The sequence below is a fragment of the Uloborus diversus genome, chromosome 1 (assembly GCF_026930045.1).
Source record: "Uloborus diversus isolate 005 chromosome 1, Udiv.v.3.1, whole genome shotgun sequence".
NCBI classification, from domain to species: domain Eukaryota; kingdom Metazoa; phylum Arthropoda; class Arachnida; order Araneae; family Uloboridae; genus Uloborus; species Uloborus diversus.
In genome coordinates, this window is record NC_072731.1 from 35,338,298 (window position 1) to 35,353,083 (window position 14,786).

Sequence of the window (14,786 nt, forward strand, 5' to 3'; positions counted from 1 at the left end):
CTTAATGAAGATTGGCACGGTTGACGCTATTCCGAAACTGTTGATTTTTTCTTGTTCAGCATCATTTCTAGTATTTCTTCAGGAGAGGAATCCGACACTGATGCCTGTTTCTGTTTCTGACTTTGTATGCATACCGCGCGTCAGCATTGTGTTAACGTCATATGTTCCTAAGCATGAATCTTGCTTTGTATCCATGTTTCTGATCTACACGCAGACAGCTTTTTGAACGATATAATTATGAATCTCCTACGGTATATATGCACAATGGGAGCAGGGGATCACGAGTGTCCTCGGTTCAGTCCTGGATCTGCGTACCTGCAGACTTCGCGGTGCAGGGGGCCCAACGTCCCAAGAAATTGGGGAAAAAATTGAAAAAAAAAAAGTAAAAAAAAAAAAGAAAATTCGAATTCTGAAATTTTGAATTCAAATTATGTTTTTCGCAATCACGAACTGAGACAGGACCCTACTCATTGGAGTTATTGTTTCTAGAAACGGCTCCTGTCCCCCCCCCAAGCCTGCCTCTCCTCCTGGGGGTTACGTGTGCATAGTTGTGTGTGCGTAGACCTGTGTGTATGCACGTAGGCGTGTGTGAGTGTATGTGTGTGAAGCCATGTGTGTGAACGTGCGTGTGTGTAGGACATGGACGCCTCCGACCAGGAGAAGCGGATAGCTCAAAATCGGAGCAGCCGCGCTGCGCCGCCAGCAGAAGACGGTGGGCGGTGGTGCTGCAAAGGCTTCTGGTCCAAGTTGAAAAAGACACGGACACCAAAAACGGTCAAATGAGAACAATAAGCAATCGTGATTGCTCAAAAAAACTACACAGACTTAAGTCACAAACATACTACTAGGGAAAGGGCCCTACAGATTATGGGCACAAAAATTATAGATCCGGGCCTGCTCAGTTCGAAGTAAAATAAAAAACAGAGCCCCTGATCAAGAAAAAAATTGGGACCACCAATATAGGGCCGCCAGAGCTTAAGTTTTTCTTCAAGATCTTATAGTTTTTTTCAATCGGAGACTACCCTCCTTTAAGACCAAACTGTCGAAATGACGGGCCTGACTCCCCCCCCCCCACGACTCAATGGCCTTATTGTGATAATCGTGAACAATGCAGTTTGCAATTGTCCCTGATAAAAAAAAAAAAAAAAAAAACTTTGTGCTGATTAACTAACATGAATACGACGACCAGCCAGCAGGGGCGGATACAGAAAAATCATTTGGAGGGGGTACGGAAAATTGAATATAGCTCCCCCCCTCCCTTCGATGTTTCATAACAAAGTTTTAATGGCTTTATTTTTAAATGTGCATGTTGTTTATTTCTCCTTTATATCAATAAATCTACTTCGAAGTACATAAATATTATGCACTAATATACTTTTAATGCGGACGGAAAGCATCTTTAACGTTTCAAGCCGTTTAACCCAATATAATGTCACCGAGATGCTAGACAATGAGCAGTTTTACTCAGGAAAATTGCCATAAAGATTATAATACAAGGGCAAGGTTATTAAATAAACCCATATCTCACTTGAGTTTTTTAAATTAATTTATAAATAAAATCATAACTTCATAACATATAAGTTTTACTGAAGAATTCAGTAACTATTTTCGTGTGAATTTCAAAACAATTGCTGATTTGTTCTTAAAACCATGATACAGTTGAGATAAAATATTAATACTACATGCCGTTTCCATTAAAAATCATGGTTTTTCCAAGAAACTACCATATGATTTCTTTCATTTTGCATTTTTTATAAGCTGGAAAAGAAATCTATTATTTCGCAAATAGGTTCCTGGATCAAAATGACTCTTTTAGGTGCGCTTACAAATTTAAAAAAAAAAATGCTAATTATTGATTCCATGAAAGAAGAATTAGTGGACGAATCGCGATATTACGGTCCCTTGAATTCGAAACCAGCGAGTTAAATGTATTCTGCAACTCTGGGCCTCTGTGACTCCAGTAATATTTCTTTAGCAAGCAAATATGCTGTGTGTATTTTGTGTTCTTTTTAATTAACTACGTAAAAAATGCAAAAGAAAGGTCAATTAAAAAGTAATAAATAAAATAGTGAAATTAATTCATCCTTGGGGGGGGGGGAACTCCCAGCCAGTGTAGCGTAGATTAGGATTGGTGACAAAAACCCCTCCTGAAACGTTCGTCAAAAAAAAAAAAAAAAAAAAAAAAATCAAAACCATTTATTCCTAGAAAAAAAAAAAAAAAGATTTCTCTGTTCATATCATAGTTAGAAACAACTGCCATAGCGCATTACAGAAGTGGGAAAAGCAGATTCTATAGGTCGAATTTGGAGTTTAGGTTAGGGTAAGAAAAAAAAAGCGCCAATAATCGTTTCACGGATTAATCGGTAAAATAAATTTAAGTGACCGATATGTTAATGGGCGTATCTCAACTCCACATCAGGGAGATTGATATTCCGTTGAGATTCTTCAGTCATTATATACAAAATTAATCAAAAAATTTATTTTACTTTTTTCTTCCCATAATGGGAGAAAACAAATATTAAATTTGTATACTCAAACCCCAAATAATGAGGGAATTAATAAAATATTTATAGACAAATTTTGTTTTAAATATTTATTTAGCGAGACTAATTTTCGTCGTCATGGTTACAAATCGTCTGCATTCATTCAAGGTTTACCTCAAATAGCTCTTGCATAAAGTTTTTTTTTTTTTGTGTAAAATCACGTATTTTCAGGAAACACATCTAAAAAAACTCAATACTGATAAGGATAAAGGTATCATAATGTTATACGCTGTAAGTATAATCTTTATGATAAGTGCACAAGTGTAAATTGGCCATATCTTATCTTTATTACCTCATCCTAATTACTAGTTTCTTTTTTTTAAAGAATATGCCTTGTTTTACCTTACCTAGAAAATCACTGGTCATGATATGCGAGTGTGAATTGTCCTCTTCCATTCTATTTATAGAAACAAGAAACTCAACGAGTAGGGTCCTATCGCAATTCGTGATTTCGAAAAACATAATTTGAATTCAAGACGTCAAAATTCAAATGAATGAAAGGAGCTTTTATTTATTTTTTTCAAGTGATAACAATTTATACGTTTGCAAGTAAAATTGTGAAATCAAAGTTTGTGTAGTCTTTGTATTACCGTGGGGTCTCTTGGCCAGAATGTGCTACGCTGCAAATGCTTGAAAAAAATGACAATCTTGGGGGAAAAAAAGAGGAACGAAACAAAATTTTGAAACCTAAGAAATTATGGCTAAAACTAAAACAACTGAAAATGTGTGAGGGCTATCAGCTAAAAATAGATAAATAATTATAAATCATGTATTAATTTGAAAAAGAAAGGCATATCCTCTCTAATACGCACACTTGAAGGATCCATGAGCAGTGCATGTCTGGAACAATTTCTTTTACTCATCATTTGTCCTAACATAACTGAACCAACACTTATTTGCAATATTAGCAACCAAACTTCAAATATTAAAATGTTTTTTTTTACCACACTTGTAAGATTTATATGAAATGGCTAGTTGTAGCTGTTAAAAAATACATAGTAGCTAATTTGAGAGGTTGCAGAAGAAAATTTATAACAATCTGGTAGAAAAAATTAACTATACAGACACAGATTTGATACAAGAACTTTATTTATGGCTTCCAAAAATATAAGCATATTGGGTACCGATTCAAATTATCAAATCTTTATTTCTTCATGAATGAAACAGAAATATAACTGTTTAACAAATTGGATTTGATCAAAAGATCCTAATTGAAGGGAAATGGAGCAAGTCTCCCAACAATACAGTAAAAACCTTTAAAAATTAACCAATTCCTATTAAATGAATTGTTATGAGGCATGTTATGTTTTCAGATACTTCCACCCTTCTTTAATGACAAGCAGACAAATTACACAAAATACTTTCAATATTTTGCCCCAATGTCTCGTAAGTTCTACCATTATCCTGCTTCACACCGTTCCTTCAATGTTCTACGTAAGATGCTTTTAAAGATGTCTTAACAAGCTTCTAGGCAAAGATCTAGAAAAAGGAGGATCCAAGCTTTAAATCTTCAAGAATATGTTCGTACTTAGTCTTCCATGGAACTTAAAAATTTACTTTCTAAATTTTCATTTAAACTATTTTACAAAAACTATGGGTGCTATTAAGAAAGTTGGGGTAAGAGATATCAAGACGTGAAAGAAACAGGTGATCTAAAGAAAGAGTAAAATTGCTTAACACTTTTTCATCAGGGATGTATAAAGAGGTTTAAGAAGGTATAAAAATTGCTTAACTAAAAAATACACAGTAAAAATTAATTTAGGTTAGCTATGCCAATCACTGTAAATTCAAGTGATCAATGAGCCTGAGCTGTTATCTTTCGCTAACAGTTCAGTTAGCAAAAGCTAACACAGTTCGCTTTTGCTAACACTCCTCAGATGTGTAGACAAAATACTACATAGTACAGTTGACTCTCAATTACTTTACTCATAAGTCCTGAAAAACCGGCTGTAACCTTTGAGTTACAGGAAGCAACCACAGCCTTCTTAAGAGTAGAGACCCAATGAAATCTATGAGAAAAGGAAATATTAGAGTTAGAGTCAACTGCATAACACAAGTCAATGAATAATTAAAAGTTAGAATATAAGGAAAAAAATCATGTAAACTTGTTATTTGATGATTTTAAATTTGAATAATTTCCTTCTTGATTACTTATTACAGATTAAAACTCTTGAAGCATCACACATTTATACTTCTGTTGAATCAGTTATTACTCTTCAGGCTCAGACTAAATTGAAAGGCATAAGCAGAGGAAATGACAGCAAATCTCTCTACTATGTGCCATTCAGTCAGGAATTTTCAGTTCCTGCAGCTGCAAATTTGAAATACTTCTTGGACTGCGGGGAAAAAAAATTATTTTAAAACTTAAATGCACCAATATTACTATGCATCATAATCATACTGGAATAATACACAATGCATTGTTTTTTCTACTTTTTCAAATATCAAATTGCAGTTGGTTCTCTGTTTAATGACTTTCACAGTCCCAGATACTCCACTGCAGTTTTAGAATCATTCTATTTAACTACGATTTTTTGTGGTCCCCTCAAAGTCGTTAAATAGAGTCAACTGTATTATATTTCTCGTCTATTTCTAATTAAATAATTTATTTAATAGTTTTAATAGGTTAAAAAGCTGTTTTTTATAGCTTACTCTGTTTTATTTTTTTGAACACAAATCAATAAACAATCAAAAGTTAGAACACATGGGAAAAAGTTTATGTAGGCTTGTTTCATTTCATTTGTCGACTTTTAAAGTTTAAAGTTGTATGATTTTCTACTTGATCACCTGTTACAGATGAAAACCCTTGAAACATCACACAGATCCATACTTCTGTTGATTCAGTTGTTACTCCTCAGGCTCAGGCTAAACTGAAAAGCACAAGCAGAGGAAATGACTGACAGCAAATGAAGCCAAATCTCTCTACCATGTACCATTCAGTCAGGAATTCAGTTTCTGAAGCTGCATGCTCAAAATGCTTCTTTAACTGTGGGGGAAAAAATGACTTAATTTAAATCTTAATTGCAACAATATTACAATGCATCATAATGGAGTAGTACGCAATGCATAAGTTTTCACTGTTTTCATAAACATATTATATTTCTGTTGTTTATTACACCATGTTTCTACTTACTCAGATGAACAATATAGAATACCATCCAAAGGGAGAACAATTATCATAAAGTAATATGAATTAGACATTTTTCTACCATCTGTGCATAGAAAAAAAATCAAGAATACCAAATATCAAGTGGGGAAATACTTTGCGCACAATGCATTTCAACCTGGAGTGCTCGCAGACACATAAGATAAACACATCAGTTGTGGCTAGTGCTTCAGTAGTGGCCACTTCAAGGTTAATACTTGAAAAAATAGGATTCCAGGTCTCCCAATGGATTTAAAAGTGCATCTAACCTCATTTCACCTCAATAGCGAAATATTAAATACATTGTAATATTTTAACGGCATCAAATCATATTAACGACATGCAAGGTCGAGCAAAACAATTATGTAATAGATTAACTAGGTGCATCAATTTTTAAATAAATATTAGATTCTTTAATAATTGAAGTTTTTAATAGTTTTTTTTGGGCACTGTTATCTAGTTCTTTTGTGAAACATAAATTAAATTTAATTATTAAAATTTCCCTTACCAAATTATCCTTGGGTACCTTTCCATTCGTTCATGCACGTCAAACCATTGCATTCGCCCAAAACTCCAGGTCAAAATCACCAATGATTTAGCTGTTGTTTATTTACACTCGACAAGATGCAGTCCATCTTTAGATAGAAGTAGCCTCACAAAAAGTAAACCAGTATGCATTGCCATGAAAAGAAAAAAGAAGCCAGGAATATAATACTAACATTACAGTGCAACAAGAATGATACATCGTAAAAGAGCTACAAAAACATTATTGAAAAGATATTACATGAAGCAATTTGTCAATAAGTATAAAATAATAACCCATAGCTATTTTAATTGCGTGTTGAGCTGTAGGAGCTCTAGTATAAAAAATGGCTGTTAATACTATAAATGTATCATCAAACAGAAAGCAGCATTTATGTTGATTAAAAATACACCAAATAGAGGTCCCAAAAACACCAGAAAGCTTCTTTGGTGGCTAAATACGGTTTATAAAACCAATCATCGGCAAACTTAGGATCATAAATGAATTGCGACACATTTTGAGCAATATATTTATTTATAACCTTATAAAACAGCTAATATATGCAACGTAGTATCACTTTTTAAAGAGGAAGCAACTTGCAAGAAAGTTAGATTAAATTTCTTACATGTCAGTTCCGTGTACTGGTCAACACACAAAACTTATACTCACTTAGATTTACTTTCACTTTTGTTTTCTTTCCTTTTTTTTGGCTAAAAACATTGGTGTATTTTGATTTGTAATACACCAATTCAGCATTTCCATGTTTGTAACGTGTCGAATATGAACATCACTCGTCAATTTAGCAGAATCTTGCACATAAAAATGCACAAAATTCTCTTCTTCCGTAATTTATTCGTAAGCTTTCAAATGAAGAAAACTTCGCCCCTACTTCAATAGTCATTCCTCTATAATTACAATAATTAGATCATTAAAATACTATCCATATAGGAAAGTATGCTGAGAAAAGCACGAGGCGCAGTTGTTGCTCGCTGGAATAAACAACGCGAACGTGATCGCCAAATATCGGGGACGTCTGAAACCACGCCAAGCTACTACAAAGGTTGCTAGAAAAATCGAGGAGTAGCAGACACTTCCTTTTGATTTACAATTTTGCAGTAGCAGAAGTAGAAGTTATCTTTCTCGTTGTCAAAATAAACATTGAAGAAATTAAAAACTTGCTCGACGTTGTAGAAGTTACGCAAATGTATTTCATTCTGCTTGTTCTTAGCGTGTCAGATGATTTAATTTTATGTCTTGATGTACAGCTCTTTAATTTTTAAAGTTCTGCAGAGCATTTCACACGTGTGAATAAATCACTCTCCGTTTCATGCAATTCCTGAAGCAAGTTCAATTTATATCACTTCATTTGTAATCGATATTTCTAACTAAGGGTATTGAACTTTTATTGCTCATTATTGATTTAATGAAATGTTACTTTCCTTTGAAGGGAAGAAATGAAAGAAACCGTGTCTTTTAAAATATTTTCCAGGTGTTTCTGTATATCTTTTTATAAGTGCAAAAGTAGGTCAAACGTTACATTGAACTAATGATTCCGGAAATCAATTCTTGGAATGGTTCTTTTGCTGTTTTTATGGTTTCTTTTAAGTATTCTTAAAACTTGTGATTCATTAGCTTCTTTGCCTGAATAATTATAGTAATTAGTATTTTTACTTATGGTCTAGGACTCGGAATTGTTAAGGTTAAGGAACTATTTTGCTCCCTAATATCACTTAATTTCAAAACTTAAACCGTAATTTTTCAATAACCTGTAACAGGGGAGGTGAAAAAGTAGGACGTAACAGGGGACGTGAGGTCTCAGATACCGCTCTATTAAAAAATTCTCAAAAATCGTGTAATTAAGATACAGTCCTAATTTTCCTCAGATTTTCTTGGAACTTTTATTAGTACGGGGAGAAAATATTTTTTAACTTTGAATCGAAATATACCATTTTCGAGGAAATTTTGCCAGAGTCTTAAGGTTTTTCGAGAAAGTCATATGCTGCAGTAAATAACTCACTATTCGTAATAAAAATGAATCTATTATTTATTAATGATTTCATTTTAGTTGTTTAATATATAAAGAGTGTTTTAGTACCAGAAAATTGATTATATCATGTTACGGGAAAATTTTGACAGCCCTTTAACTACTAGTATTTCGTGTCGTGTTTCAAGAAATAATTTAGTCTTCATTGTCCCTAGAACATCATTGCGTAATGTTTGTGAACATTTCAAACAACTCCCAACCTCATCTAGACTATTTTGCATCTCTTCCACATAACCCGGATAAGATTAAATGAACCTATATCTGCGGTTTCTAACGTTAAGAGCCATGTCTACTACTGAAGAAAATTGTAACACTGAGGGGCAGGTGCAGTCTCACAGACCGCTTCTAAGAATGCAATGAAATTTAAACCAGATGCACTTGCCTAAAGATACTGATATAAGCAAGGAGGGTGTTCGAGGGCACAAAACAAAAAGCTATTGAGAACAAACATTCAATCGGACTGAAACTGAAATAGGGGTGATCGGATGAACTTTTGAGCGGTCTTTGAGACCGCACCTCCCCTGTTAAGGGAGAAGCTGAATAATAAATAAATTCTTTTTTTTTTCATTTGTATTATTAATGATTTTTAGCAACTGCAACTTTTTAGAAATCGTTTTTTTTTCAATGCTACCTTTTTGAGATCATTTCCTGATTACTTCTTTTGGTCTTTTTTATTAGTTACACTTCATTTCTTTCCAACAGTTAATTGCCGTTTATGCCCCAATTTGACTCCCTATTTCTCACTAAGGACTATATTTCAGTGCTAGTTTGGTGACTTGATTCTTTCAACTTACAACTTACTATCTTGTAGTATTTTCACTTAATTTTAAGGTGTCTCATAGAGTTATTTGCAATAAGATCACTTGTTTCATGTGGTAGTTAAGATTTTGTGCTCAATGGGATTAGTGATACATATAAGCAGGCCCATGTCCAGGTTTTCATAAAGGGAAGGGTTTTAAAGCTTCTACATCCTTTCCCAGGGGGAGGGGGTGAGAGTTAAATCTCCCAAGTTTTCATTTTACATTAAATTGGCAATCCCAGCATGGCATCTATATACCTGTAAGGAGTGCTGTACTCCCTCCCTCCCCCTGAAGAATAATTCTGACTGTGCCAATAGGAGCAGTATTCCTTCATTTTACATCTTTTTAATCAAACTTTCCGTTTCTTTTTTAATCAAGTCTGTTTACTGTGCGGTATATTGAAATTAGTATAAAAAACTGCCCACAGATTCTTTTATATTGTAGCATGTATATTAGGTTTCATATTCTGGAATAATGCTTAATAAACTAAACAAGAAAAAGCTTATTGTAGATGCAAATTACATTACCAAACACAATCAATGCATCTTCATAGCTGCAACATATACCAAATTCATCATAACCTCCTTAAGCAATATTAATGCTGTTAGAGCTTTGTGTTGACAAATCATTCTGCAGTTCTTCCTCCATAGTTTTTCCAAAATGTTATTCCAGTTGGTAAAGCTTTCACAGTCTTAAATTCCAGAAAAACTTCGGAGAAAAAGCACTTCACACTTTTATACTTAAGTTATAAAAGTAAAATATTTTTTTACTTTTTCTTCTTTTGGCTTATTATTTTTTCTTCAGTGGGAGGCATTAACCCCTAAAACTCACCTGTTGGACATGGCTTTACGAAATTTTTAGTGTGCAACAGCGATAAATAAATCAAAATCACCAAAAATAAAAAATGCTCCAAACCTTTTACAGGAAAGTAATTTTTTGTTTACTGTCCAATTAGATATTTTAAAAATATATGCTTCTGTAAGAATGTAATTTCACGTATAATAATATGTATTAGCACTAAGTGTGTGTATATAACCTACTATTCTCTTTTCCAGAAATGGATGATTCGGAAGATAATCATAAGTATGTGTCACAGCTGAAGGAAGTTTTTGACAGCTGTGATTCTACTGGAAGTGGTTCTTTGAATGAAGATGAATTGAAAGCATTATGCGAAAAACTGCATTTGACAGAACATGCCAACATATTAGCTCATCATCTTTTTGCAATTGATTCTGAGGTTATTATTTATTTTACAGATTATGCATCATGAACTTTCCACTCTTTTGCTTGCATGATTTAATATTAGTCCAAATTTTAAAGATTTTTGGGACAAATAAAATTTGAAACCCCTTTTCAGGAAGCAATTACAAATTATTTTCAAATTCTAAAACATTCAAATAATATTTTGTGATGAGAACCTCAACTGGTATAACAAAAGGTCTAAAATGGTCTTAATAAAGCACAAAAAGGGATCATGGTCACTCAGCACTTAAAGTGCAGGACAAACTATTTTTAGGGAAACCAAGAGAGAGAATGTCTACCACTCCTGATTTTCTCTTCTTGTTTTCCAATTCTCATCAAAAGATTGGAACCATTTTTAGCCTGCATTTTACAAAGTGACCAATATCTTGATTTCAATCTACATGCACTTTGCAAGATAGCCATGTAAGTGAAATAAATGCTTCTCCTTAAAGCTGGAGACATTCTTCCTTTGGATTTAGACCTCTATATAGCAATTTCGAAAGAACTATTGCATGGCCTAGCTCGCATGTACATTCATAAAGACATTGATTTACCTTAAAAGGATGTTCTAAATAATTTTGAGAAACAAATCATGCAAAATGAAAAGAAAATTAAAATAAAAGAGACGTTTAATTTATTTTGCTTCCCGTAAGTCAGCATGATATCAATACGAGTAATTAATTATTTTAAAGCAAGTGATATAAAGGAGAAATTGCTATACCATGAAAAGTGTTTGGTTATACATTTTGAATATTTTGCGCATTAGAAATAAATGAGAAAGAAAGCAATTTTCAATCTTGAAACTACCTTTCCAGAAATCCAGTCTTTTCTGTTTTAACTCCTGTTTATTAAGGGATGTGGCATTATTGGAATTGACTCTTAGGGACATGGAAACAGGAGTTGGGGGGCACTACATGCAAAAAAGGACACAAAAGAGCCGCTGGATGGCTATGCCCTGCCAAATTTGGATGAAGTTAGCAGTAGCTTTGCAACCCTGATGGTTGTGGTTGACCTCTCACAATGCACCCGTTTCCCTTTTCCTCTGGAATTTTTTTGAAATGATGGACCACGTCAGACTGTAGTTGCTTACAGACAAGCAGGTGGGATTAATTCATCTTTTCAATTCTATAAATAGGGAGGCATGTGCTAGAATTTAAAATCAGCTTTTTGATAGAGGTTCCTATGCACTTGCAATCATGACCAGATCATAATTTGCAAATGGACACAGCCTTTTTATGTGATTTTTGATGGAACCCTTTTCGGTCATTTTTTTTAGTGTGTCCGTGCAATGGCCAAATGCTTAGAGTCATGAAGAACCCCAGAGAGCAAAAAGTGTATCCGTCCACCTCGAAACTGATGGGTTTTTACCATAATTGAAATTTGTCATGGAAAATCATGATTTCTTGGGGGGGGGGGGGGAGAAAAAAAATGCTTAGAAACCGTGGAAACCAAGCCGTGTTTTCTGATACTGGGAGTAGGAAAAGATCTGCCAATTTTAATACTTTATGTACATATTTTTTTACCCTCCAGCTAGATCTTGACTGCCATTTTTACCATAAGGTAAACCAGGACTGATTTTATTATTGTTCATAGGTAACATCACACAATTAAAGAAAATATAAATATATGTATATCATCGCCTCAGAGCAACAGTAGGATATCTTAGTGTTATTCCTGGGATTAGATGTCTTACTGTTGCTCTGAGACGACGATGTATGCAAATCCAAGGAATTTGACACTCCATTTTAAGCATAAAGTTGATGCTTTTGGCATTGTTTCCAATGCACAGTAATCATTTTAAGTATGAGGTTTCTTTCTTTCTATTTTTTTAAATAGAAGATTTTTGTTTGGAACCAGTAGATTACATTTTAGTTCATGATTCATTTGAAATTGTATACTGTTCTTTGTTCATGAATGAAATATTTTACTACCATTAAATGTAGCATCCTTGTATGTAGTTATATAGAACGCAACTTTTATGTAATTATTTATGCCAAACTTGTAGTAATTTTTTGTTAATATTCTGTAGGTCAAATTTGATGATTTCAAAGAATGTTTCGTTGCTATTTTAACTCAAGGCATTTCAAGTGAAATATCTAATGAAGCCTCTGAGGATACAGCAGGTAATGAGTATTCTCTGAATATTTTATGTTGCAAGTCTAATAAAAAACTAAATCGATTTTTTTATACAGTCAGAAGATTTGTCGGAACTAATGTCATATGTCCCCCCTTGGAGACTTTTTCCTGTTGGCGCCAAATAAACATCGCAGAGAAAACAATGTATGACAACATACTTCATCTTACATACGTCATCAACATACAAAGCATCTCTAAGAACGTCATACATCGTTCTTAGAGATGCTTTTTTGGCGCCAACAGGAAAAATTCAGGTAAAAATACATGATCAAAATAGTTCAGAACACAATATACCATGGGCGCCCATATGCAAAATTGTAAGGGGGGCTCAGATATTTTAACCATGGTTTAGCATGATATTTCTCCATGAAAACCAATTTCAGGTCAAATTGCGCCAAGGGAGGGATATATCACTGTACTAATTTGTCATTCACGTATATCTGTATGGATTACAAGAGTGATTAAATAAGTGGCATACCTAGCACGGGTGACACCCGGGGCGGTACTTTGTGGTGACCCCCCCCCCCCCCCCCCCCCCGCCCTTGAGAAAATTTTCAAATTTGTAGTCTTAAAAATACATTTTAGCTTAATATTTTTTAAAAACTTGCAACTTCATTTTGGGTGTCACCCCCCAGGCGTGTGACACCCGAGGCGGACCGCGTCCCTGGCCCTCCGCAGCGACGCCGCTGATTAAATGCCTACCAAAGTTGGTCGGTTATCGACAGGGTTCGCAAGTTTCTGCCGAGGCGGTTAAAACCTCTGGTAGAAACCACTTTCTGCCACATTTGCGGCAGAAACTGGCAAAAACTCACAAAATAAAAAATTATTTCTTGATATACAACAGAAAATACATGGAAAAAATAATTAATTGTTAACCAAAGCACTGTAATTTTATTACAAAATTATCACAATTCAAAATCAAATGTTACATTGTTGGGACTCTGCAATTGCCTCTTCGAAAAGGTGGTTTCAAAAATCTAAACAGGTTCTCAACTTAGTATGCACAAATGAGAAACTTTAGGATATTCTTGAAACAGAAGAGCTAGCAGACAATGCATCAAGGAGCAAGCAATGCTCGTGAAATTTTCATCTATTGTATAACTGGTCCACCTTATAGTAACTGGGGTTGTGGTAAAAATTTGACTAGATAAATAAGTTTTGAGAAATGGGGCCAATTTGTTTTGCAAAGCTGTGACATTAGGTACAAAATTCTAGGCAAGTAAAATTCTGGCACTTTCTTTTTGTGATGTGATAATTTCAATCACAAACAATTTAGAGGAAGCATATAAGTGAGCAAATTACAATCAGTAATGCCCGTTTAATTCTGGGTGTCACTCCTCTTTCCTAAGCACCCCCATATGATTTTTTTATCCTTTGTTAAATTAATCCAAATACTACGAGCCTCTGCAATTGAAAAGTTCCCTTTCTGAACTAAATCAAGTGCACTTGCATTGGATTTTATTTTTTTAAATGATGAAATGATGTTTAATTTTTTAGTTTACTTAAACAAATATCATTTACTAATTACTTGAGTTATTAAAGACACTTTTAAGTTTTTGCCAGTTTCTGCCGGTTTTTACCGGTTATAACCAGTTTCTGCCACTGGCACAGCAAAAACTAGTTTCTGCCGGCAGAAAGCCAACCCTGGTTATCGTTCATTCTATTCATATGTCCTGCTAATTTCAATCTTTGAATGGAAATGAAAGTTATAATGTCTGGTCCCTTGTAAAATTTATAGAATTGGAAATTTGTTCTTCTCCAGATATCATTACATTTTAATCCTCCTAAAATGCTGCTTTGCAATTTATATTTTTATAATTTTGATTTCCTCATTTATTGTTGCTGAACAAAAATAAATGTCATCTTATACTTCAATGGTTTTATTTTATTTAAAAATTGTTTTCCTTAGGAAGTTTGTTTAAAAAGTTTTTTTTTTATTTGCATCCGTTCAACAAATATAGATTTATAATTGTGTATATCCCATTGTATTTGTTATAACATAAATTGTTTTAGCTGCTTTTAAATTCTGACTTATTAAAAAAAAATACTGACAGATCGAGAAGTATCTCCAAAATTCACTTTGGGACGAAAAAAATATGGACGGCGGTCCAGACCTGCTTCTATTGCAGATGATGATGGTGATGATGAGTCAGGTACATCTGCAGCTGCTCTAAGTCCTCAAAGCTCTACAGAAGTTTCATCTGCAGATGTAGCTACAAAAGTTTCTGCCTCTGTAAGTATAATCACGGCTTTTCAATGTTTTCATAAACATTCTTTCATTGTTAATTTAAGGACTGAATTGTATCATTTTAAGCTCCTTACTTTGAAAATGCAAGCATCTTTGTCTGAATTA

At 33.9% G+C, this 14,786-nt stretch overlaps 1 protein-coding gene across 1 annotated transcript in view; it reads left to right on the plus strand.

The window, feature by feature from the left end:
• The first annotated feature begins 7,540 nt into the window (after positions 1 to 7,540).
• Positions 7,541 to 14,786, plus strand: part of LOC129234349 (ninein-like protein) — a 206,242-nt gene continuing 198,996 nt past the window's right edge. Inside the window, exons 1-4 of the mRNA XM_054868342.1 lie at positions 7,541 to 7,602; positions 10,111 to 10,292; positions 12,327 to 12,420; positions 14,488 to 14,666. Of these exons, the coding sequence (XP_054724317.1) occupies positions 10,113 to 10,292; positions 12,327 to 12,420; positions 14,488 to 14,666 (453 nt within the window). The 5' untranslated portion in view covers positions 7,541 to 7,602; positions 10,111 to 10,112. The remainder of the gene's footprint in view (positions 7,603 to 10,110; positions 10,293 to 12,326; positions 12,421 to 14,487; positions 14,667 to 14,786) is intronic.